The 26628-nt window shown below is 49.4% G+C and overlaps 1 protein-coding gene across 1 annotated transcript in view; it reads left to right on the top strand.

Annotated features, from left to right (window-relative positions):
• The first annotated feature begins 1413 nt into the window (after positions 1–1413).
• The window catches only part of SPNS3 (spinster homolog 3 (Drosophila)), a 41205-nt gene continuing 15990 nt past the window's right edge, over positions 1414–26628 (top strand). The window contains exons 1-8 of the mRNA XM_004685119.2: positions 1414–1491; positions 4878–4943; positions 8831–8967; positions 9202–9353; positions 9724–9790; positions 10475–10623; positions 11371–11523; positions 15031–15220. Coding sequence (XP_004685176.1) covers positions 1470–1491; positions 4878–4943; positions 8831–8967; positions 9202–9353; positions 9724–9790; positions 10475–10623; positions 11371–11523; positions 15031–15220 — 936 coding nt within the window. The 5' untranslated portion in view covers positions 1414–1469. The remainder of the gene's footprint in view (positions 1492–4877; positions 4944–8830; positions 8968–9201; positions 9354–9723; positions 9791–10474; positions 10624–11370; positions 11524–15030; positions 15221–26628) is intronic.

The raw sequence follows: 26628 nt of genomic DNA, 5'->3' as shown, positions 1-26628 counted from the left end.
TGAGTGAAACCATCTGGTATCTGTCTTTCACTTTCTGATTTTTTTCACTTGGCATCTCGATCCATTCATGTTGTCCTAAAAGTCACTACTTTATATTTTTAAATAGTTGAGTAGTATTCCATTGAGTATATATTCCACAATTTCTTTAAAAACATTAAAAAAAGCTTTATGTATTTATGCATACAGAACTGGGGTACAGGCCAGAGTTGCAGGGGCGGTGAGAGGCTTCACCAGAGACAGAGCAGGGAACAGAACAGGCAGATTGACGAAGTACACTGCTGAGGGGAGCAGCAGGAGAGGTCTGCCGCGCCATGTAAGTCACCTCCAGCGCCAGGTTGGAACTACTTTATCCCTTTGGGCCACCAGAGAGGCCCTCCCTTTTTGTTGCTGTGGTGATTTCTTTCCAATATACAGAAGCATTTTAGTTTGATGTGGTCCCACTTGTTTACTTGTGCTTCTGTTTTCCCTGAAGCTGGGGTTGCCTTTCAAATGCATGTCCAAGGGTATATCACCAACACTTTCTTTTCTGTATTCATGGTTTCAGATCTTCTATCTAAGTTTTTCATTCATTTTGAATGAAATTTTGGATTTGGAGTCCAATAATGATCTAATTTCTTTACAAATGGTTGACCAAGTTTCCCAACATCTTTTGTTAAAGAGACTTTCTTTTCTCTATTGCATGACTGTGGCTCCTTTGTCAAAAGTTAACTCTGTGTTGTGGGAAGACCACGCTACTGTCTTGTCATTTATCAAAAATTTCCCCTGAGATTTAGTGTCTATGGCTGAGCTTTGTCCACTGGCTGTCTTCTGCCATCCAGGTAGGCCGTTAGACAGGAACCTTCACATCCAGTCTGGACCTGGGCCGCCCTCCTGGTCAACACCAGACCTCCCTGGTATGACCTGGTTCATGTCCCTGAATCTTACCAGTGGGCAGGAGTCTGGGAGCCTCATCTCATTTCTCGTCCTGAAAGCTTCTTGTCTTCACTGCAGCCACCACAGCCACAGTCTAGATTGAGGGACCGTAGTGGCGAGTCACCAGGGTGGAGGCACCAGGAGTTTTCTTTCCCCTGGCAGGTCTCAGAGGCTGCAGATGGTGAAAGCTCACTGGTGAGGCTATGGTGGGCTCAGCAAGAACTTGTGATAAGGTACTCAGCAGTTAGGGCAGCTGCTTTGAGGTTAGCGTCTGGGAGCCCACAGGAAGTGACTCTGAGTGGAGCAGAGACTTCTTCACTTCAGCGCCAGTTCCTGGGTGGGAGTTGCAGGTTGACCAGGCTGAGGACATGTCTGCTGAGTGCGTGCAGCTGGAGAGAAACAGGACACAGGGCGAGTCCCTGGGGACAGGCAGGCACTCTGGGGCCTCAGACTCAGGTCAGTGCACCCCTCTGACCATGCCCCGCCCCTGGAGCCTGCCTCTCTGGAAGGCGTATGTTGCTCTCTCGGTGCTCTGCTACATCAACCTCCTGAACTACATGAACTGGTTCATCATCTCAGGTGAGGAAGGGACAGGCATCCGGGGCAGCACCTGCTTGACCAGATATCTACTAGCCATCAGTCAGGGCTGTGCGTCCACAGTGGCCAGCTGTCCAGCAGCCTGTTCTGGAGCACAACCTTGTTATTTTCACCATGCTTGAATGGAGCAAGGCAACTGAAGTTTCACTCTGGTCCCAAACACCCGAACATGGGGGTGGCGGTACAGGGTGAGGACAGCAGGGAGGACTGGGCCTTCCAGGCAAAGTTCTGGAACACTGCAGTTAGGCTGTGGAGGACTGGGCAGGCTGGTCCTGCTCCCAAGCCAGAAATAGCTTGTTGGGTGTTCCTGGGACTGCAGACCGCGCCAGACCTGGCACATTCTGATTTCCTGGCTGTAGACGTTAGAGATCAGCCCGCTTGTTTTCTACTCACTCACTCACTCATTGAAGATCAAACGTCTTTTCTTTTTTTGTCTCTGATTTATTCCAGACCAACTGAGCACTAACTATGGGCTTTGGAGACCCAAGGGAGTGGGCATTGGCTTTACAGTTCCTGAGCTCAGGGATGGGATCTCTAGGGTAGAGGGAGAAGCTCATTAACAGGTCTCCTGTTAGAGAAGGAGGCCCAGAGGGGGCTCCTGTAACCAGTGGACATCCTGGGGGCAGGGATATGATTCATCAGCTGCTGACTTGGCACCACAAAGAGCAGCTAAGGGATGAGAGGACTTGGGGGTTGCAGACAGCACAGATCTGGTACCCATCAGAGGGACATGGAACACATGTATAAGCCGCTCTAGTACAGGATAGAATGGGGCAGGTATCAGCTGGGCAGTCCAAGGTAGAATGGCAGAGGGTTGAAGCAGAATTTATGGTGTGGTGGTGAGGGGTGGGCATTTGGTTTGGGTCTTGAAAGCTGGCAAGACAAGAATGGAGTGAAGGGGTTATTCAGAGAGTGGCATCAGCATAAGTCGAGACACGTGCTCTGATCAGGGGTGGGGAGAGGGGGAGAAAGCAGGTCATTATTCTTTTTTAAAAAAGATTTATTTTTTATCTATGCATACAAGAACTGGGGTACAGGCCAGAATTGAGGGGGTGAGAGGATTCACCAGAGACTGAGTGGGGAACAGAACAGGTAGCTCGAGTGAAATACACTGCTGAGGAGAGCAGCAGGTGAGACAGGTGAGTTCTGCCATGCCATGTGGGTTATCTCCCTGCCTGGGGATCAAACTCACCCTGCAGTGGCTGCAGACAGCTTCACAGTGCTGTGCTTCAACCCGTTGTGCCAACAGGGAGGGCCCAGGTCATTATTCATAAACAAAAAGGGTGTTTGGCCCAGAGGATCCTTGAATGCCATGTTGATGTAGTTTGGACTTTCTGCTGAGGCAATGGGGAGCTCTGGGGGGAAAACTAAATAAACTTTGGGTGGGAGACTGTAGCCCCAGTCTACAGTCAGAATCTGATGGGGGCTGCGGAGGCCTCTTGGAGAGCAAGAGAGAATGGAGGGCTGGCCGGGAGACAACAGCAGAAATCTGGGAAGGGATGACTGTCGTCCAGCGCAGCCTGTTCAGGGGCTGCTGCAGTGGGTTAGACCTGGGTGGGTCAAGGGCATGGAGGGGAGGGAAGGGGAACCAGGGGAACCAGGGCAGCCTGTGAGCCAAGCAGGCTGAGGCCCCTTTCCTTCCCGCACTCATCCTGGGAGGCCCCTGGCTGGCCCCTTCCCCATTGGTACTTCCTCTGGTTGTGCAAGATCAAGGGCACCCTTGTTGGGCTGAAAGGGCCTAAAGAAGTGAAACCACGCTGGTGCCTTGGGCCTGCTGGAGGGAGGCCATTTGCACAGCAACTAGACTGCTCTTGTAGGAGACAACGCTGCTGGGGACCAGAGCCATGGCTTAAAAGTAAAATTGAGGCTGGATCCACTCTTGGCCCTGGGTTGCCTGAGAAGAGCACCCAGTGAGGGGCAGGCAAAGGGGGTGCATCCCCATCCCCATTCCTGAAAGACAATGAGTGCCATGACCAGGAATTTTTATGTAGTGTTTTCCTTTGTTTATTCTTGTTGTCTGCTTTTTTTTTTTTTCTCCAATGAATGTCTTGTTCATGTAATTAAAAAATATTCAAAGCGGACATAAGACAGACAGACTGGTATGCGGGACTTGTGGACATTGTGCCCCAAGTAAATGTCTGAAAAAAAATCTCTTGCTGGGCTTCTCCTATTCATTGGTCTTCCTTTGCCTCCTGGCAAGCCTTGGAGGTGTGGGTGTGGGGCTTTCTTCAGGACCCCATTTGGGGAGTTCTGTTACATAGGGTGATAGCGTGGTCAACCCCAGCTGCACAACCATGGGCAGCTGGAGCCCGTTTCCTCATCTGTATAGTGGGGGCATTCCCTACCTGTTAGGGACAATAGCTGCAAGTGACCAGGCCAGGATCTGGGCCTCCTTAATGAAAACGATGATTGTTCTCTATAACGCCAGGGCCAGAGCCTCACAGCTCAGAGGAGCAGGTGCCTTGGGCCCTGCCTGACTCAGAAGTGCCACCAAGAGGCTGGCGGGGAGTTTAGGGAACAGAGCCTCGTGTCTGGGGCCCACTTCCTCTTTCTGCATTAAGCTGAGGTCCTGTTGCACCTGCCGGGGGCCTGGCAGGATCTGGTGACCCACCTGGTGCAGAGCAGGAGCTGGCCACCTTTGGGAAAGGGCCAGGTTAGACCTATGTGGGCTTGTCTCTGCAGCTGTGTGTCCACCCTCTGCTCTGTGGGCTCTAAACAGAGCATGCTTGTGTGTGCATGGATGCAGGTCAGGGCGCAAGTCTCTGCACAGACATGTTTGTGGGAGTATCATAAGTGTCTGGTGTTTATGCACAAGGAGAGCTGCTCACTGCCAGGGACTTCCACTTGCTCTGTATGTAGTCTACAGGGATGGCTGTGCTCTGTGCAGGCATGGGGCCCCTCTGTGAGGAGAATGGCAGCCCTGCACATGTACAGTGCATGCATGTCTTATGTCTGCATCTCATGCATATGTCTGTGGGGGTCTGGGTGTGTGAGACTGGGGTGTGTGAACTAGTGAGTGTAGGCTCCCGGGTGTGGTCACATCCATGTGCCTCTGAGAGTGTGTGCCTCTGGGCCTGTGTGTTCTTACATGACTACATGTCTGTGCCCGCAGGATGACGTGTCTGTGCCCGCAGGATGACGTGTGTGTCTGTGCCTGGGGTGCATGCTTGTATGAATGTGTGCCACTGGTATATGTTGCTGCATGAGATTGATGCATGCACATCTCGGTGCGCCTGTATGTGTGTGTGTGAGGGAGAGAGAGAGAGCGTGGACCCCTCAGCTGCACTCCTGTCCCAGACTTGGGCAGCTCATGCTAGAGGCCCAGTGGGCTACTTCCCAGTTCTTGAGCACAATCTGCCTCTCCACAGGAGTGCTGCTGGACATACAGAGGTTTTTTCACATCAGTGACAGCCAGGCTGGTTTGCTTCATACAGGTAAGGAGGGAGTCCTTGGCCCTCGAGCTGGGTGCTGGCTTCATGCAAGGATGGCTTCTCTTTGTGGGTTCCAGGCCCAGTTCCAGCTACTGGGCAATGAGAAGCCAGCCTGAGCTCCACTCGGTCTCAGGCGCAGAAAAGGGGCACTGAGAAGGGAGGGGGTCTTGGAGCATGAGGACTGATCTGTGCAGGTAAAGGACAGCGCGGGCTAAGCTCTTGTGTTCGAACAGCTCCTTCGGGGTGGAGTGTGGGGTGCCGCACAGGGAGATAGTGCTGGAAGGCTCCCTTGCTTCTGGCTGTGTTTGTGGAGCTGGTCATCTGTCTCTTCATGTTTGCTCAGCTCAGCTGGGTCCTTGGGGTGGAGGAATCCTGACATGCATTTCCTGTCATGGCCCTGAAAAGTCTGACCTCCAGACACACAGATGGCACCTGGGCCCACTGATGCTCCAGTCTAGTAGTGGGGAGCAGTCATACGCCCTAATCCAAGTAGGGGCACTGGGGTGACCAGGCACTAACCTTGCCCCTGGGTGCCTTTTTGGTGACACATATCCCCACACCCACATAGGTACACATGCCACAACACCAGCTTGACGTGATTGCACACTCCCAACCTGTAACCAGCACATGCTGGCTTCCTCTCTGCAGGAGGGGCCTCTCCCTCATCTTGAAAGGGCTATCTGAAAGCTTCAGAAAAGCCTCTCCACTGGGGTGCAGGGAGCCCTGAGGTTATAGAAAAACTTTGCAGGACCCTCCCTGTTAGCATAGGGGGTTAAAGCGCAGCACTGTAAGCTGGCCACAGCTGCTCAATGAGAGTTCCATCCCCAGTCCCGAAGGTGATCCACAGGGTGCAGCAGATCTCTCCTGTCTCGCCCGCTGCTCCCCTCTGCAGTGTACTTCGTCTGTCTGCCTGTTCTGCTCCCCGATCTGTCCCTGGTGAATCCTCTCACCACCCCTGCACCTTTGGCCTGTACCCCAGCTCTGTATGCACAAATAAATAAATCTTAAAAACAAACAAAGAAAAAGACAAGCAAAACTTTCCAGTAGCTGCCTGAGCGGAGTTTTAAGGGAATCCACTTAGAGACACTCAAGCCCATCCAATTCCTTCCTGAAAGGGATCTGTCTGAGAGCAAGCCGGCGGTTGGCCTCTACCTCTCTTTCCCACCTTCCCCTTTAGTAATCACCTGTCTACCATTTTAAGTGAGAACATAGGTCTCTTCCTCAGTCTGGATTTTGCTAGGCTGCACTGTTTTGGAATATATAAATCTCCAGGGTGTCAGACAGAGAAGAGGGATCTCTCATGGATGCTTGATTTCTGCTGGCGGACCTCTGGGAACAGAGCAGGGAGAGCAGAACCCACAGGGGCTGTTTGCTCCAGGCCACAAACCTGTGGCAAGGCGCCAAGCCTTATCTGCCATGACTGTGTGACAGTTTGCTATTTATCTACAATTTAGAATTCAGAAGTGAGATAGCTGTCTCAGGCATGGGTGTCAACACATTTTCAATTTAAGAAATATGACATCTTAACATCTTTCTCAGAGACAATCAGTCTGATTTGTCTCATTGATTTGGCAAATGAGAACTGGCTTCACTCATTAGATTCTCTGTGGACATTTCCCATAAAAGGAATGAATTCACTTTGCAACGCCAAGGATTTAAATACAAATACAGTTAAAAAAAAAGTACAGCCAATGTTAGAAATTGTATCTTTTTCAAATATTTAACCTTCGGCTATAAAATGTTTTAAATATCAGATGGAAATGTGAGAAGCGGGCATAAAATTTTTTCTTTTCAAAGATTTATTTATTTATGCATACAAGAACTGGGGCACAGGGCAGAGGTGTGGGGGCTTGAGAGGATTCATTGGGAAGCAGAATAGGTGGATCCAATGAAATACACTGCTGAGGGGAGCAGTGGGCAGGTCTGCTGTGCCATGTGGGTCAGCTTCCTGGCTGGGGATCGAACTCATGCTGCAGTGGCTGTGGACAGCTTTCTAGTGCTATGCTTTAACCCCTTGTACCACCAGGAAGGGCCCAGGTTTAGGGAGTTTATTTATTTTTTTTAATATATATTTTTAAAAGATTTATTTTATTTATTCACACAGAACTGGGGTACAGGCCAGAGATGCAGAGGGTGAGAGGATTCACCAGAGACAGAGCAGGGAGTAGAACAGGCAGATCAACAAAGTACACTGCTGAGGGGAGCAGCGGGTGGGTCAGGAGAGGTCTGCCACACCATGTGGTCACCTCTGGGGCAGGCGGGGATCGAACTCATGCGAAAGTGGCTTAAGCTTCTTTGTGCTGTGCTTTAACCCGCTGCGCCCCCAGGGAGGGCCCAGGTTTAGGGAGTTTAAAAGATCCTTTCTCCAACCCCATAAAGAAGATTTGGGAAATATTTTTATAATCTTTAAATAAAAAAGATATGCAGTAATAAGACATGAGAAAAATGGATAAATTTGACATATAAAAGCTAAACTCATCTGTAAAATGACAATGGAAACTGTAATACAATTATTGATAATAGATAGCATCTGTTAGGCATGTGCATAAAGCGAGTCATTGCCTCTTACATGCTTCATTTTATTTAATCCTCTCCAAAATCTTTCGAGGGAAGTCACTACTATCTTACTGTACGTTTAGTTGATGAAAGGGGAACAGGAGAGTTAAACTGAAGCCCAAGGTCACACAGCTAGGGAGTGGTGTGGTTCAGATAGGTTAGTCCCAGAATCTTCTTATGAAGGACTGGGAGAAATTCAAACAACAAACAGACAGTCCAATAAAAAGAGGGTAGAAGATGGGGACACAGGAACTGCTCAGTCTCCTTGGGAATAATGACAAAGCAGATGAAAGCATCAGCGAGATGCCACTTGTGTTTTCAACCATTAGATGAATAAAAATAAAGTGATTGCTTATATCAAGGGGCAGCAAGGGCTTTGGCATGTACTTCCATGCAAGTGTAAGTTGATACAGCCTTGCTGGAAGCCTATTTTGGCAGTAGCTATTAAGATTTTAAATGCCGTTGACACCAAATACTCTGTGGAGTATTAAGTTTAACAATATTAAATTGCTGTTTTTATAGGTCAAAACTGACCTAATTTCTGCGAATGCATATGGTTCAACCCACACTGGAGCGGGCCATGGGGGAGCAGGAGGGGCTGGAACCTGAGCTGGGCCGAAACTGGATGTTCATTGGGCTCAGGAAATGTTAATCATCTGTGCTCAGTGAAGGGGGACCCAGTGCTGGGCGGGTGGGGCCTCCAAAATGTAAGGCCCTTGGCCGGTGGCAATCTATGGGGGAGGGTTCAGGCTTTCCCTGCCACCTACAGGCCTTTGGGGGCCGTGGTCACACCCTCCTCTGAGTTGCTATATATGCGGCTGATGCTAGGGTCAAGGGAATGTTTTACCTACTTAAGAAAAACAGCCCTTCCTGTGTCAGGGACCACACGAGCTCAAAGCAGCACCCCTGCTGACCGCCTTTCCTTCTCACCCCCCATGTCCACAAGGGTGTGAGAACAAAATCAGATAGGCCACGACATAAGGCTGTCCTGAAGCTAGGGAACGGGCATGTGCTTCATGGGCATTTTTATCTCACCCTTGCCCAGCCTTGGAGGCGCTGGAGTGATGCCCAGAGAGGTGGCGTTAGCAACCTAAGATCACACAGCGAGCAAGCAGCAGAACAGGGATTTGAACTGATCATAGCCCCCTCTATCCCCACTTCTCAGTCCCCCTGATTCTGGGCAATAGCTTATAGATTAGGCAGGAATTGGGGAGCTCACCTGGCCCCACTGCCGAGGTGCCAGCTTGTAGCATCTGAGCCAGGCCCCTACTTTGTTGTCGATGTCTGCCCACCCACCATGGAGGATGCATGATGCCCCTGCATGTCTCCTGTAGTCTTCATTGTCTTCTTGCTGCTGTCTGCACCCGTGTTTGGCTACCTGGGCGACCGGCACAGTCGCAAGGCCGTCTTGAGCTTTGGGATCCTGCTCTGGTCAGTCACAGGCATCTCCAGCTCCTTCATCATCCACCAGGTAGGTGCCCTCTCTCCTGCCCTGGCCCCGCAGACCTGTCCCTGCCTGCTTCCTCCCTGCCTGCTCCATGTCAGGCTTGGCTGGCGGCTGGCGAGGGGCTAGCCTCCAGCGCTGAGAGAGTAGCTGGGTGGATGTTTTTCTCCTGTACCTTCTGCGCTATCCTGGCTTTCTTCCCCACGACTGGGCTGGGTGTCCAGGGGTAACCTCTCCGTGGTCTTGTGCCTACCTGCCCAGTATTCCTGGCTCTTCTTCCTGTCCCGGGGAGTCATGGGCATTGGCACTGCCAGCTACTCCACAATCGCACCCACCCTCCTGAGCGACCTCTTCGTGCAGGAACAGCGGACCCGGGTGCTGGGCATCTTCTACATATTTATCCCTGTTGGAAGGTTAGTGTCATCCCGGATCTACTGGGGATCCGCTGGGGATTTGCAGTCTGGTTCCTGAGTTCTGACTCAGTTTTGCTGAAGTCACCAGACTCAGGCATGACTGAGTCTTGGGTGATGGGAGAGGGGTGTCCATATAGGAGGCAGAGGACAGTGACACTGGGAATGGGCTAGGAGCCAGTGGTCACTGGTGACTTGACCAAGGGCAGTGGACATCTGGGCCTGACGTGGCTCACTTTGTGCAGTGAAAGGGCTCTGAGCTTTGGTGACCCATCTCCCTGGGGTGGGGCCAACCCATCGCGCTGGCTTTGGGGCTTGGGCCACCCTGTCCCCCACCCTTCCTCATGCATACCTCCCTTTCCCTCTGTCACAGTGGTCTGGGCTACATACTGGGGTCGGGTCTGACGGAGCAGACCGGGGACTGGCGCTGGGCCCTGCGAGTGAGTCCAGCTTCCTTTTCTTCCTTCTGTTTTCCTCCTGGGCCGGCAGGGACTTTCCAGCCCGAGTGGCCTTTGCCAATTGGCACCGTCCCGGGCGCCCTGGGGGGTGGTTGCATGTCGGCAGCTTCAAACATTTGGAACCTCCTGTGGCGCATGGACTGTGGAAGTCGTGGCCCTGGGTTCAAATCCCAGCTGCTCAGTTTGCTGGCCCGGTTACTCAAGCAAGCCGCCCCTGCTTTGGCGCCTCTCTGCCAATGTGTAAAGAGTGGGGCTGTCCAGGCCACTTCTGGAATCTGCGGTATTCATGAGACCAGGGGTGGAAAGAGACTAGGGTGGGATCGGCAGGCAGGTGGCAGCCTGGCCATCCGCAGGGGCAGCATATGCTCAGGAGTCAGGGCCGGCGTAGTCAGGGCTCCAGTCCTCTATGGTCCCGGCTCAGTGAAGTCCATGGGGAAGTGTCCGTACACATGTCGGGGGGGTCAGCCCCCCGGAGAGGCTGTGCTCTTAGGGATGACGGCTGAGGCACATGGTGTGTCCGGCTCTGGCTAGTGCCAGTACGTGGCTAGAACCAGTACACCCCTGCCCTGCCAGGGCACAGAGAGTGCCACAGAGTCCAGCCACCCCACCGGCTCCTGAGCCAAAGGCATGCGTGGCCCTGAGCTTCCCAGGCCCTCCTGTGTCCAGGTCATGCCCTGCCTGGGGGCTGTGGCCGTGATCCTGCTTATCATGCTGGTGCCAGACCCACCCCGGGGAGCTGCTGAGAAGCAGGAGGAGGTGGCCACGAGGGCCCCACACAGCAGCTGGTGTCGGGATGTCAGAGACCTGTGGAGAAAGTGAGTGTCCCTGCTCCCCCATGTGCCTTCAAACCCAACCCCCTTCTGGCCACCTCAGGTTGCTGACCTCCTTCTCTCTACCTCAAGGGAGACTTCCCTGACTGCCCTAATGTGCGCAGCCCTCTTCTTTCCTTCTTCTGAGTCTCTACTGGACAACTAAACTGTCCCTCCATCACTTGGGGCTCCCCTGGGACAGAGGCGGGCTGGGAGGGAGGCGGCATGGACTCCAGCCTGGCCCTGCCACGGCCTTATCCCTGTGTGACCTGAGACGAAGAGCCTGGCTTCCTTCAGTTATCCAATGGATATACTTCTCCAGCCTTTCCTGCCTCTCAGGGCTATGGGGAGGGTGCCCGAGTTAATCACTCATCTCTCTAAGCCTCATGGGAGTTCAGCCTTCCTCTGTGCTAGGCACGATCAGGGGGGCGGATAGGAGTCACTTGCACTCCCAGGCCTCAGAATTTCAGTAAATCACATCGGGTGTGGACAGGCCCCAACTCTATGTTACAGGCCTGAGACCTGGGGGGCAGCAGGAACAGCTTCCTGGAGGTGCTGGTTTGGCTCTGCAGAGAAGGGAAGAAAGCGCAGTGTAGGGTTCCTAGGCAATGACAGGGAGAACCCGAGGCAGGAGGCTGCCTGAATTCCTGAGTGACCGGAGGACGCAGGAGGTGTGTGTGTGGGGCGTGGACAGGAACCTGCCCCTGCAGCCCTGACCCTCCTCCACTTTGGCCTGGACACCTTCTCTTGCAGCTGGAGTTTTGTGTGGTCAACTCTTGGAGTGACGTGCATGTCCTTTGTGACTGGCGCTCTGGGCTTCTGGACCCCCAAATTTCTGCTTGAGGTCCGTGTGGTGCACAGGTTGCAGCTACCCTGCCTCCAGGAGCCGTGCAACAGTGAGGACAGGTGAGGAGCTTTTGGGAGCCCTGGGCACTTGGCCCAGGTCAGGGGGCTCCTGGTGGGAAAGATTTTAGCAGGTCCTGAGCCCCCAAATTTCATCTCTCTGGGCACATGGTACTCCGTGAAGATGCCAGAGCTGGGACCTAGCTGACAAGCAGGGGGCCTGGTCATAACCGTGGCTGAGCCCTTGCCACTCTGGGTGGTACCAGTACTCCCTCGTCCCTCTGGGCCCCAGTCCCTATCTTCTACCCCTGGGGCTGCTGTGGGCATCCACAAGGCACTGGTGGAGAGTGTGGTGAAGCTTCTGTGGAGCCTGTGGGATGATGGGAGTCTTAGGCAATCCTCCTTCAGAGGGCCCTGTAGTGTCTTCAGTGAAGTCATCCCATTTTACAGATGGCAAATTGAGGGAGGCCTCATTACTTACCTGGCTCATCACACTTAATGCCTGCACTTATCATACCCACATTCATTTGTTCTCAGCCTCATTGGAAGCTTCTGGAAAAGCTGCTGGGAGGGTGGGGGGGTAGGATGAGCAGAGTCCAAAGCCAGCCAGGAGGCAGGCGCCGTGTGCCAGGAGTGTCCTCCCCACGCCCTTCCTCCTCGCCCTGTTATTTGCCGTCCTGTCCACGCCACCTGGGACCCATTCTCCAAGGCCGCAACGACATCTCAAGCTTCTCTTACTTGCTTTCTCCCTGCCTTGAAACTCTCAGTCCCAGATTTTTCTTCTCCTCCAGTTGATGCTTGTCCTGGTCTGTGCAGTCCTCTCCTCTCTGCTTCCCTCCTGTGGGCTCCTAAACTCCTCAGGCCTCCATGTTCTCCCTGGAGCCCTGTGGCCCCAAAGGCTGCAGTGACACTAGTTCCCTCCTGACTACTTCCTCTTCCCAAGTCTCCTTTCTTGTCACTACATCACTCCTTGATGCCCAGAGAGAGCGTCAGGTAATTTCCAGAAAATTCCATGCACTCTTACTGTGCCTTTGCCCAAGCTGTGTCCTCTGCGTGTGTCTCCCTTTTCTTAACTTATAATTATTAAATTTTAGTTTATTCCCTATGCTAAGTAAATACTTTACCTAAAAAATCCTTTGAAGCTTTATAATAATAAATCCTATTATTCATGTGTTACAATGGAGGAGGTGGAAAATCAGAGAGGTTAAGTGACTTGCCCAAGGTCACACAGCTAACAAGCAGCCGAGTCAGGATTCAAACCCATCCTACTGCAAAGCTGGGGCCCTGCATTCTGTTGCCTCTAGAGACTGCTTGTTACTATAAGCTGACTTGTACATCTTCCCACCTAGGTAGGATCAGCTTCCTGGCACATAGTGGGTGCAGAGGGAAACATCCAGTGAGTGAATGAATAAATGCATCGAATGAGACATTGAGGTTTGACTTGGCACTGATAGATTCTTGTCTCCCAGGAGGCAAAGACTGAGTCCTTGAAAAAACGGGGAAACTTTCCCCCACTGTGTTCCTGAGCAAGTTGCTTCTGATTTTCTCAGCTCTTGTCTCTTCTAACTTAACTTCTTCATAGAACTTATATTAGTGTCCCAGGACTGATGTAACAAATTATTATCATCTTGGTAGCTTAAAACAACAGACATGTATTTTCTCATAGTTCTGGAGAAGTCCCAAATGGTTTTAGTGAGCCAAAGTCAAGTTCAGCTGGGCCATGCTTCCTCTGGAGGCTGTAGAGAAGCATCTTTCCAGCCTCTTCCAGCTGCTGGTGGCTGCTGGCGGGGCCACTCCTGTTTCTGCATTCTTGGTGACATTGCCTGCTCCTCTTCTGCCCCAAATCCACCTCTGCCCAGTTTTATAGGGACACTTGTGATTGTATTGAGCACCACCTGGGTAATAGAGGAGAACCCCCTAACTCAAGATCCTTAATTTAATAACACCCACAAAGTGTCCTTTACCATATAAATTAGCATTCAGTTTCCAGAAGTGAGAACGTAGACATCTCCAGGGGCCATCATCCAACCCATGTAAGACAGAGTGGGTAGAAGATCCCTGTGCTGGGCTTCTGCACAGGTCTCAGCCACCAGTCATGCTCCTTGGTTAGGATAAACCCCAGGGTGAGGGCGGGTGAGAGTAGGAAGCTGCCAGACACAGGATTCCAGCTCAGCCACAGGGTGCATGCCCAGCACTAGGAAGTGCCCAGATGGAAGGAGTTGCATGTGGTGGGTGGCCAGTGAGCTTCCCATGTAAGTAGGGGCTGCACAGACACTTGCCAGGACTGTGCAGATCTTTTTATTTTTTTTAAAGACTTATTTATTTATGCATACAATAACTCCTCACCTCCTCACAGACCACAGGTGAGGAGGTGAGAGGATTCACCAGAGACAGAGTGGGGAACTGAAGTACACTGCAGAGGGGAGCAGCAGGCGGGTCAGGAAAGATCTGCTGTGCCATATGGGTCAGCTCCCTGACTGGGGATTGAACTTGTGCTGCAGTGGCAATGGATAGCTTCATAAAGCTATGCTTTAACTCCTTGCACCACCAGGGAGACCCCAAATGTGCAGGTCTTAATGGCTCTCATGGCTCTGAGTGCTTGTGGTTCAGGGAAGGCCTTGTGTGCATGTGTGAGGATGGGTGGGAGGAGGTGGCTAGGTGTGCCTTCTGGCCACACCTCCTGGGCCTGTGTGTGGCCCATATAAATGCCTGTCTGAGTAATCAATCCTCAATCTCACCAAGGTTTTGAGAATCTGCCAAGGCCAGCTCAGGCCCGGACTCGGAGATGAGTAGCATTCATCTGGGATTTGGGGTCACCTGACTGGGCTGAGCTGGAGCCTTGTACAGCTTGGAAGGCTGGGGAGAGTCTCTGGACATCTTTAAGCTGCCTGAGGTGCCATGTATACCACATTGAGTTGGGACTAAATAAATCTGGTTGAGTGTTTGACAGCTGGTGGGGAATCTTAGGCAGAGCCTGATCAGCTCTATGTTCAATCCACGGGGAACCTATATGAAGTTTGTTCTGAAGGGAAGTAGAGAGGGGCCAAGAGCAGGTGAAGTGGATCCGGGGTAGGTGGGAAAGGCAGTGAAGTTAGGACCCTCCGCCTGAGAGGGCAGAGTGGGAGGATGGTGTTCAAGGAGGGAGATAAGCGTTGGGTGTGGTGAAAGGCTCAGTAAGTAAGTGTTCACTTATTTTATTTACTGTTCTCCTTAGTGTTGGGCACCGCAGTGGGACCACAGAATCGGGATCTCCCAGTGGGACTGTTTTGGGTGGTGGTGAGAGGATGGATAAGATCACCAGAGAGGAAGCATGATAGGTTTTGGGGTGCTGGGTAAATCACTCACATGGCCAGTGATAACCTCAAGATGAGGTTGGAGAGGGAGTGAGTGGGGTTGGGAAGGGATGTACATGAGTCCCTGAATGGGGTCCTAAAGCTTTAGGAGAAAGGAGTCCCCAGTCACATTCAAGTACCAACAGGTACCAGATAGTCCACCAGGGACAGGGACCCCTATCTTGACCCTGCCTGGCTGACTAATCCCTAATCACCACTCTCTGCTCTTGCCTGTCAGCCTAATATTCGGGCTACTGACTATTGGGACTGGCTTGGTTGGAGTCATCCTGGGGGCAGAGGTTTCAAGAAGATTCAAGAAAATCAACCCAAGGGCTGAGCCGCTCATCTGTGCCACCAACCTGCTTGCCACAGCTCCCTGTCTCTACCTGGCTCTGGTCCTGGCCCCAGCCAGCCTCTTGGCCACCTATGTAAGTGTGGGTCCCTTCGGGTGGGGCTGTGGGTAGGGAACCCTTGCTTGACACTGGCTGATGCTGTGCCAGATGTTCACAAACATGTAGCTGGAGCTTCGTCCCCCCACTCAACAGATGAATACAGGGATTTACTTAAGGGTTTCACAGCCAGGAAAGGGCAGAACTGGGCTGCGCCTTTAGCCCCTCTGACTTTACCGTGTGTCTTAAGAGTCCCTGGCTAATGCTTTGATTTGAGATTATGGAATTCATTTATTCCTGGGACATGTTATGTACCCTTGAAGAAATGGGGTGACTCTTCCCAAGATGCAGATGTAATGAGTTGAAGACTGGCCATGACAGTGGGGACCCTGAGGCACACCGCCCGGCCCTTGCTGAGTCCTTTCCCTCCACTAGGGGCGCCATTTCTCTCTTCTGTGCCTCTTGAAATCCTGCAAGACACAACTCAAAAGCCACCTCCTCCCTAAGCCTTTCCAGTCCACTCTGAGCTCACAACAGTATTCACCATTCCCAAATGGGCTCGTGCATTTTTGGATCCCATCACACACCGGGGTATAGGCATGGAGCTGTGGCCACAGACATACATAACATCTGTATGTGTGCAGCCGTGTCCCCGGCTCTACAAGGCCTCAGCCCTGGCTGTCCCTCTGATATCTGGAAAGTTGGTACCAGCCCAGCCCCAAGGCCCTGGGACCCACCACTTTGAACACAGATGCCCGTGCTTGTGTGTGTGTTGGGAGGGGTCTCACTGAGCAAGCTGACTTGGAAGGCAAATCAACAACAGCTCTGTTGTTCTCCTACCAGCTTGGGTGTGACTTCTACCTGTGACCAGGTCCCACAGCTTTCCCAGCCACACTCAGGAACTAAAAAACCTGGTCCCATTTAAATAAAAACTTTGATTCTCCATCCAAACAAAGCTTCTATTCAAGTCCAGAGAATTGCACCAGGAAGAGGGGGTGCTCTAGTCACTTCAGTTCTTCTTGCTTCACCTCTTTACACTGCCCCCTCGAAATCCTGATCCCTCTGAAGTTGGATGGGCGAGGAAGGATGACGGAAGTGGCCCAGGCATGGCCCGTATCTTGGTTTTGCCGACTGCCAGTGCCCTCCCCTATGGCAATATGCCCAGATGTTGGCTCTCTCGGGGCACTTTTATGGGTTTGGGAGCATTTGCACTGCCCGATTCTTTGCTGGCGGTCACGCTGCCCTCTTACAACTCTCCCTCAGGTGTTGCCCTTCCAGTTCCTTCCAGCTGACCCTGTCATCCCCGGCAGGCTCTGGGGTGAGCCTCTCATGACCCTCTGACTGAGCTCAGAAGTACAGCCATGCCAGCTGCTGCTCCCTCTCCTTCCCCCAGCCTTGCAGCTGCTCTGTCTGGCACCCCTGTCCTCAGTCTCCCTTGGGCCCCGGGCTTCTTGCTTCCTGAACACCAGGTGACATGTTTCAAGTTGCCCCTGGTGTGGGAGGCTGATGAGAGAGAAAGACTGGTCTCCTTCCTGCAGGCACTGCCCTCTCCCTGTGTCTGGGGCCCTCCAAAGCCCTTCATTCATCAAATAGAGCTTCCCCAGCTGAGTCTTCAGCCCCAGTGGACAGTTACTTTTTTCTTTCAAGTCCTGAAGGTGTGCCTGGCACCTCTCTTCAGGTGTGGGTGCTTCTCACTCCTCTTCAACCTTGGACTTCAGCTGAAGTTCCCGGAGAACAGAGAAGTCTTGTTAACATCTCTTCTGCTTGTGCTCTGCCTGTGCTCGTGTTTGCAATGCCCACATGGGAAGGGTTTCCTCATCCCCACTTAACAGATGGGAAAGTGGAGGCCCAGAGACAGCAACCGACACAAATATTGGGACAGACTAAATTCAGACTCAGCTCCGCAGACTCCAAAGTCTGTATCCTCCATGCTTTGCTGACCCTTGTTACTCCCATGTGTGTGTGTGGGGGGGGCAGAGCCTGGCAGCCTGTAGGCACTACCAAATACCTTAGTGCTTATTGGCCATGGGAGCAGAAGAGTGGCTGGGACCATCATCTCCAGCTGGTGGGGGCCGAATGGGCCTGACCTTGCAGGCAGTCTGGGCCCCTGGGCAGATGGAGGCTCCAGCAAAGGCCTGTCCCTACCTTGGCTGGGTCTGTGGACCCCCTGCCAGCTCTGCTTCTGCCACTGTCTTGGTTGGCTCTGGGAGGCAGCTTCTTGGCTGTGTTTCGGGGACACAGCTGTCCCCCCTCCTGTAACTTGGCACATCTCCAGAGCTGATGGTGCATCTAGAAATGACATTGCATCTTGGTTGACAAAGCCAGCTGGAGACACTTTTATTTAGCCCTGTCTGGGGGAGTGAGGGTCTACGGTCAGGGAGGACAGCGGGCCAGGATGTGTCCACCCTCTGGTAGTCGGAACTGCTCCTCCCCATGGTGCACCTGTGGGCCAACTATGACGCTCAGTGCCCTGAGGCCCCTCGGCCTGGACTTCCAGCCTCCACCTTCCAGAACTCCAACTGGACATCCTGACCTGAAATTCATGCTCCAGTGGGACCTCCCTTCCCCCTCCCAGTCTCAACATCTTTAACCCCTCCAATCCTAATTTCTTTTCTTGGTCCCTCAATCCTGCTCGGGCTCACGCCTTGACATCTATCTGCAAGACTGTTCTGGGAGCCACCTTTCTGCTTACTAGTTTGCATTATTCTAGGAATTTGTATGGTTCTAGGCTATATAATTTGTTCATAGTATTACTTTATAGTCCTTTTAATTTCTATGGCAAACTACTCTTTCCATGCTGCCAGACTGAGCTTTCTGACATCATGTACCCTTCTGCTTCAAAGCCTCGCATGGCTCCACGGTGCCTCTGGAACTAAGTCAGTGCGTTCTCGTATTCAAAGTCCCTCGTGAATTGCCCCTCTAAACTTATAGCCTTACCCCCATCGTGGTCCTGCCTTGTAGACCCCTCCCAATTCCCAGGACATGCCCCATACTTTCCCTATCCAGGTCCTCCCACTCTTCCCCCACCTACCTTTTTCCACTGCCCCGGTCATTCTAGCTTTAAAGCTCAGTTTGTGTACCATCTCTCCATGCAGCTTTCTTGACTTCTGGGTCTGACCCTCACCCCATTCTCAGTCCATCTCAGCACTGTCTTCCCTGGGTCATGGCTTCATGGCTGCTTCTGCTATGACTCCTCTCCTAGTTGAGTCTGTATTAATTCCAAGCATTCTCATTTCTCCAGCCAGAAGCATCGCGTCAGGCACTTGGGATAAGTGGGTGTCAGCATTGCTTGCTGAGTAAATGGTTGAGTGATCGGCCATTCAAATCCTTTTATTTATTCAACAAACATTTAGGAATATCTATAAAGTGGTGTGCTAGTTTAAATGCCAAGGACATGACAGTGGATAAAACACTGTCCTTAGGGAATGTACATTCTAGTTGAGGGAAATAGACAACAAGCAAGACATAGAAGTAACATATACAGTATTTCAAATGATAGCACATGCTTAGGATGGACAGAGTGAGAAAGGAGACAGGGAGACTGTGTGTGAGTTTTGTGGCGAGAGGGATGTGATTTTACATAGTGTGACCAGAGAGGCTCAGCTGAGAAGGGGGTTGTTGAGTAAACGTCTATAGGCTGTGAACGAGTTAATTTAGGTATTTAGGGGTACAGTGTGCCAGGAAAGTGTAAAAGCCCTGATGGGTTCGAGGGGTAGCAAGATGAGTAGCAAGGACACTGAGGTGAGTGTGGAATGAAGGGAGTGAGGGAGATGTGGACAGAGCATTGTTATGGACCAACCCGGTGGGCACTGGGTGATATCTGCTTCTGTTAATGGTGAGATGGAGTTTTATGTTCAGGAGTGGAGATCTGGGTTTGTCTTCTGCATCCACTGAGATTATCATGTGGGCTGTCCTTTATTCTATTAATGTGGTGTATTATGTTGATTGAGATGGTCTATTACACTGTTTAGCCAACCTTGCATTCCAGTGATAAAGACTCGTGATTATATATTATGGCATGTAATCATTGTTGTGAGTTGCTGAATTAGGGACATTTTGTTAAGGATTTTTACATCTGTATTCAGAAGAAATAATGGTTTGTTGTTTTCTTGTGATGTCTTCAGCTGGTTTTGGTATCATAGAATTATTTGACAAGTGTTTCTTCCTCCTCTGATTTTTGGAAGAGTTTGTGAAGGATTTGTGTTAACTCATCTTTAGACATTAGAATTCACTAGTGAAGCCATCTGTTCTGGGCTTTTGTTTGTGGGGAATTTTTTGATTACTGACTCAATATTTACTTGTTGTAGGTCAATTAAGACTTTTTTACTTCTTTTTAAGTCAGTTTCCGTAGTTTGCATTATTCTAGGAATTTGTATGGTTCTAGGCTATGTAATTTGTTCATAGTATTACTTTATAGTCCTTTAATTTCTATGAAGTCAGCAGTAATGTCCTCTCTTTCAGTCTTGATTTTAGTAAGTTGTGTCTTCGCTTCTTTTTTCTGTGGTCAATTTAACTAAAGTTTTGCCAATTGTGCTGCCAACTTCTGGTTTTGTTGACTTTATTTATTGCTATTTTGTATTTATGTTTATGATTATGTTCCCTAGCACTACTATGGCATTTCGTGCTTGGGAGGAGGATGAGGTTAGAAACAGAGATTTAGACCACTGCCATCATTCAGGTGAGGGGGGGCCATGGACTAGACTGGCAGCAGTGGAGGGAGTGAGGGGTGAGTGAATTATGGATATATTTTGAAGGCAAACTTATCAGAATTTTCTGAGGGACTCATTATTGGGTGTGAGAGAAGGAACTCAAAGGTGTTCTAGCTTATTGGCCTACACAGCTGAAAGGAGAACCCATCAAAAGGGATAGGAAAGTGGGCAGGAGCAGTGGACTCGTGGGAGAAGATGAACAGCTTGGTTTTATACATTCTGAATTTGTGGTGGGAGATTGACATGCAAGCAGAGGTATTTGTGGAAGTTGGAAGCAGGACATGACGACACTCCTAAAACTTCAGTGGGTGGGCATTGACTGCAGTATACCATGAAGGACTGATGTTAGGTTTGAAGGTCCTATGGGTGGGGTGGGAGGGCTGAGGAATTGGCTTCTGTTATACTTCACATTGGAAAAAGTCATCTGAAGCACTTCCTTCTTCCCTCCTACCCTCCCTCCCTCCCTTACCTCTCCAGATTCCAGTACCCAAAGTTCTTCCTGTTCTTTTCTTATAAGCTCTGAGCAGATTGACAGCCTCCAAGAACTTCCTGGGGAGGGCCATTGGAATGGGGGCACGTGTATGCCAGTGGATGTATGCGAGTATGAATGGATTCAAGTATGTCCGTGAATAGGAGTGCAGATATTTGCTCCCTGTGTACGTAGCTCTGTATCTGTATTGCCATATTGTGAATATACTGCATGCAATGCATTCATCCTATACATGCATGGTGTATAGGAACGTGCTCATATCTATTCTTTTGTTTTTGTGTGTGCATGAGTGGGTGCGTACATCCTGATAATTGTATGGGGTAAGTGTGCGCGTATGTGTCTACTGTTGAACAAAGCTTTTCTCCCACCACTTTTGTTTCTGTAGCAGCATTACACAGTCAAGAGGAGCTTAGGAGGTCTTTGTTTATCTGCCTCTAAATTTTCCAAAGCAGGGGCCAAGTCATGTTGTATGTTTTATGTCAATGAGGTTTTTTTTTTCTTTGAAAGATTTTTTAATTTGTTTATGCATATAAGAACTGAGGTGTAGGCCAGAGGGGGGATAAAAGGATTCATCAGAGACAGAGTGGGGAACAAAACAGGCAGATCCCCTGAAATACACTGCTGAGGGGAGCAGCGGGCAAGACAGGAGAGGTCTGCTGCTCCATGTAAGTCAGCTCCTAGTCTGGGGATCAAACTCATGATAGCTTCACAGTGCTGAGACTTTAACCCCTGCACCACCAAGGAGGTCCTCAGCGAGGTTTTCTGAGCAGATAAAGTCTGAGCTGAGGCCTTCCCTGGAGCAGCCCAGGCCCTGTGGCCTACCTGCAGGTGTAGAGGGTTCCATTTTTCCCCTCCTTGGCAGGGAAAGTGAACTTTTTCATTGTTAATTGGGATCCAGACACTCTCAGCAGGCCTTTGGCTCACACCCTCTTCCTTGGCTTTCTTCCCGGAGTAGCTGCCCTTCAGAGGAGGAGAAGGGGTCTGTGCTCAGAGAAGGGACTGATCCAAGGCAGGACTCCACCCTTGCTGGCCTGGTGACTGAAGGACACAGCCGAGGCAGTTGTCCATGGGTGGGCTCTGTGGTCCAGATGGAAAGGCAGGAATAGGGGGATGGGACTGAGCATGCTTTGAGGCATCTGCAAGACCTGGATGGCATTCTGAGTCTCTATTTACTAGCTGTGTGACCTAGGCAAGCTCTTGAACCTCAGTCTTCTCAGCTGTAAAATGGGAGTGTTAGTACTTAACCTTTTGCTTTCATTGAGGGGTGAAATGCGCTTTTGTGTGTGTTCTAGTTATGGATGCATCATGAAATTCAGTGATTGAAAACAACAAGTAAATCAGCTTTGCCACAAATTTTCAGTTTGGGCAAGGCTTGGTGGGGATCACATTTCTTTTCCACTTGGGATTAGCTAGTCAGGAGGTGGTGGCAACCGGCTCAAAGATTGGGGCCAAGTGAATGACTGAGGCTGACTGTTGACTGAGACCCCCGCGGGAGCTGCTGGCTGAAACACTCGCCATGGCACTTCGGGTGTGCGGGAGTTGTGTGCACTTGAGCATTTCACCGGCTTCTCCCAACATGGTGGCCCACTTCCAAGGACCAGTGTCTTGAAAGAGCCAAGTGAAGCCATATTGTCTTTTATGAGCTGCCCTCGAAAGTTACACAAGCTTCCCTTTCTGTGCATCTGTTCTTCGCTTGAACCACAACTTCTTGCTCAGATTGGAGGGGAGAGAAAATGGACTCAATCTGTTGGTGAGGATGAACAGTGATCTGAAAGAATGTGTGGGAGTACTACAGTGACTATTTTTGGGAAAATACAATCTGCATAGTTCCCCAAAGACTCTTCCCTTATTGGACCCCAGCTTCTGTTGACATCCAAGTTTGCGGGCTTGAGTGTCTCAGCACTTGGCCATGAGGCCCTGCAAGTGTGGGTAACCTCCTCCCCATCTCCCCCAACCGCACCACCACTGCTGGGGTTTCCAGATACATGCTGCTCTTTTGGTCTCATAGGTGAGAAGCCTAGGGGTGAGTTTTTACACTCCTGCTGTGCCTCATGGGCTGAAGGAACAGAGGCCTTAAGGGGTAAGCTGAGACCAGAGTGAGGGGACTAGGTGAACAGCAGTGTCACTCACTCACCAGAGAGTTCCCAAGTGGCTCCTGTTGGCCAGACATAGGGACAGACATACAATATTGGACAAAACAGGCAAAAATATATATGTAATAAAGTAAAGATGTAAAATAAAAACGGTATGTTCGATGGGGATGAGTTCTGTGGAGAATAACAGAGCAAGTAGGGATGAGGAGAACAACAGGAAGTACCAGGTGTCCTGTGAGCCTCGCGGTGAGACAAAGACCCTGAGGGAGAGTGTGGCTGGTGTGTCTGAGGACGTGGTGGGCAAACCAGAGAGGGCTGAGTAGATGAAGGGGCCGTCATGGCAGTGGGGTGCAGAAGATGATGGCCTGTATAAATAGTGACCTTGACCTCAAGTTTAAGAGAAAGGGGGAACCATTAGAGAATTTCTAGCACAGAAGTGAAATGATCTGACTTCTGGTGTGTATCAGTTATCTGTTGCTGCATAACAAATTGCCCTAAAGCTTTATGGCAAAAAATAACACTGATTCATTATTTCTTATAATTGTGACTGACTTGGTGGCTCCTCTGTTAATTTCTCCTGTGTGCTTGCTCATGTAGCTGCCTTCATCTGGAAGGTGGTCTGGCCTGGATGTCCAGGCTGGCCCCTCTCAGGGCTGGCTGTCATTGGGGCTCCTGGGTTCTCCCCCACAGGGCCTCTCAGCCTCCACTGGCAAGACAGGCTTCTTGCCAGGCATTCTCAGGGCAGTATTCCAAGAAAGCAAAAGTGGAAGCTGCAAAGTCTCTTAAGGCCAAGGCCAAGAGCTGCACAGTGTCACTTCTGCATGATTTAAAATTTTTTTTTTTTTTTTGCTTAAAGCAAGGTGTGAGGCCGGCCCAGTTTCACCATGGAAGCTGAAGCCAAAAGGCACGATCACTTGGGGACCCTTTTGTAACTCTTCAGCATGTGATTTTACAGGGTGTCTCTGGCTGCTATGCAGGTAATAAAAGAAAAAGCAGAAAGACAGAAATAGGGAAATTGATTAGAAGGCTTTCTAATAAAACAGGCAAGAGATGGTTGTGGCTTGGACCAGGGTAGATATGGAGGAAGTGTGGAGGAGTGGTTAGATTCTGGGTGTCTTTTGGAAGTAGAAGCTACAGGCCTGCTTGAGAGGTTGATTGTGGAGAGGGAGGAGTTGAGGGTGACTCCAGGGTTATTTTCCTGAGCACTTGGACACACAGAGTTACCATTTATGCAGAGGGGGAAGACTGAGCAGGGTGGAAGCGATTTTTTTTTGAAGGGCGTGGGATTAGGAATTCAATTTTAGACATGTCAAATTTGAGATGTATTGTAGGACATTTCACTGGAGATGTTAAGAGGCAGCTGGATATATATGAATCTAGAGTCCAGGAAAGAGGTCTAAGTTCTTAAAGCCACGAGACTCAATGAGATCACCAGGGGAGCGAGTATGCGTGGAAAAGGAAAACCGGCTTGAGGGTTAAGCTCTGGGGCTTTCTACACGTCAGGGATGTGGACGCGTGTATTTCACCACGGTGAAATCAAGAGTTGAGACCAACAGCTCAGTCCACCATGCTCTATGAGATGACCTTTATATTTTTATTTGGGAGAAATTGAAAACAAACAGAGCAAAGCAGCAGCAGAAAAGCACAAAGAAGAAAATAGCAATTATCCATATGTTATTCTCCAGAATTAGCTTCTCTTCACATCTTGGCCCATTTACTTCTGCTTCTGTTATTTAATTAGGTGACCGTTGTTCTATATGTGTCTCTGTATATTTACATAGATTTATGTTTTTTAGACATATTCCATTAAGTTGAGGTCATATGGTCATGCAGTTTAAAGGACAGATTTATTAAGGTGTAGTTCACATAACAAACAATTCATCCATTTAAAGTGTATAATTCAGTTAGTATATTCACAGATGATGCAACTTTCACATCAATTTTAGAACATTTTCATTCCCCAAAAAGGTGCTTTATATCAACTATCGGTCACTCCCCACTTCCCCCCAGCCTACCCCTAATCTAGGCCTGGGGAACCACTAATCTGCATTTTGTCAAAATAGATGTATCTATCATATATAAATGATATCATGTACATATAATTAATTTATATGAGATTACCTGAATAAGAGGAAGTGCAAAAAGAATTACTCAGGGCCCTCCCTGGTGGTGCATCGTGCTAAAGCACAGCACTACGAAGCTGGCCAAGCCGCTGCAGCACTGAGTTTGATCCCCGGCCAGGGAGCTGCCCCACATGGCGCAGCAGACCTCTCCTGTCTCACCAGCTGCTCCCCTAAGCAGTGTGTTTCAGTGAATCTGTCTGTTCTGCTCCCCACACTGACTCTAGTGAATCCTTTTACCCATAGCATCCCTGGCCTGTACCCCAATTCTGTATGCATAAATAAATCAATCTTAAAAAAATAAAAGAATTGCTCAAGTATAAATTAATTGAAAAAGTTCGGACTTATTTATGAATAACTATGAAAGAGAACACCAGCCTTCTCAAAACTCTCCCCTTTTCCTCTCCCACACTCCTGATTTTTGTTAATTATATCATATTATTTTTTTTATGTTTTTAAAATTTTTTTTATTTATTTTATTTTTTTAAAGATTTATTTATTTATTCATACAGAACTGGGGTACAGGCCAGAGATGCGGAGGGTGAGAGGCTTCACCAGAGACAGAGCAGGAAGCAGAACAGGCAGATCGACGAAGTACACTGCTGAGGGGAGCAGTGGGCGGGTCAGGAGAGGTCTGCCTCGCCATGTGGTCACCTCCGGGGCAGGCGGGAATAGAACTCATGCGGAAGTGGCTTTAGCTTCTTAGCGCAGTGCTTTAACCCGCTGAGCCACCAGGGAGGGCCTATATCATATTATTTTTAAAATTTTTTCTGGATTCATAACATGGTTCATTTTTCAAGCATAGTCCTTACCCTGTGACCTTTGGCCAAACTGGTTTGAACTGTGCAAGTGCACTTAAATGCAGATTTTCTTATAGAAAGACAACATGCACTCACAGAATCCGTAATATAGCCCAGGGCCACAGTCATGTGCGCTGGGATTCACGTGAGCTGTCAGATTGAGCCTCCTAGCTCCTTGCTCATTGGTTGGAGTTCGTTTCTCAATTCCTTGCTTTGTGGGCTTCTCTTCTATGGCTGGTCACATATACTCTTCCCTATAATTTTCTTCATAATATTTTCTTTTTTCTAGCTATATTGTAAGTACAGAGATATAATACATATGACAAGCAAAATACGTTTTGTGTATGATTATGTTACTGGTTAAGGCTTCCAGTTAACTGCAGGCTATTAATAGTTAAGTTTTTGAAGAGTCAAAAGTTATACTCAGATTTTTGACTGCATGGGGTCATTGTCTCCAACCCCCATGTTGTTCAAGAATCAGTTGTTTGACAGCGGTGCCAGATTTAAATAGATTCCGTGCTCATTATCAGTCTGTTTACATAGATTCTCCACTTATTTTATTTCAGTTCCTAACTGGGTACATTTTTGTGGTTAAACAACATTTATCATTCCCATCCCCCGACACACCTAGGCTAGAGAGATTATACTCCTTTGGTTCATTCATGTTTTGAGACTATCTTTCCACTAGAACAATATCTAACTGGGTATAATGTTCTTGGCTTACACATTCTTTCCTAATTATTTTGCGAACATTTGCCCCATTATCTTTTGGTATCTAATATTGTGATGAAGGATAAAGTTAGCCTGATTTTTAAAATGTTGATTCACTTTTTCCATCTGGAAACCTGAAGATTATTTTTGAAGTCTGATAGCTTACTAAGTGTATTAATTATCTCTTGTTATGTAAAAAAGTCAACTCCAAACCTTAGTACAGCATACATTTATTAGTATATTTTTTTCTGCTGGAAGGGATACATTTCATTTATTGCCATGTAATTTACATATCATTATTAGTTTCATCTGTACAATATCATGATTCAATACTTGTAAATATTGCAAAACAATCACCACAATGTCTAGTTAATATCCATTAGTAAATATTGCAAAACGATCACCACAATGTCTAGTTAATATCCATCACCATATATGCAAGTTCTTTTCCTTTGTGATGAGAACTTTTTTTTTTTTTTTTTAAAAGATTTATTTATTTGTACATACAGAACTGGGGTACAGGC

Source organism: Condylura cristata, unplaced genomic scaffold, assembly GCF_000260355.1.
Source record: "Condylura cristata isolate star-nosed mole 26May11 unplaced genomic scaffold, ConCri1.0 scaffold00017, whole genome shotgun sequence".
Lineage (NCBI taxonomy): Eukaryota > Metazoa > Chordata > Mammalia > Eulipotyphla > Talpidae > Condylura > Condylura cristata.
Note: the sequence above shows the minus strand (reverse complement) of the source record. Positions and strands in the feature narration are given on the sequence as shown.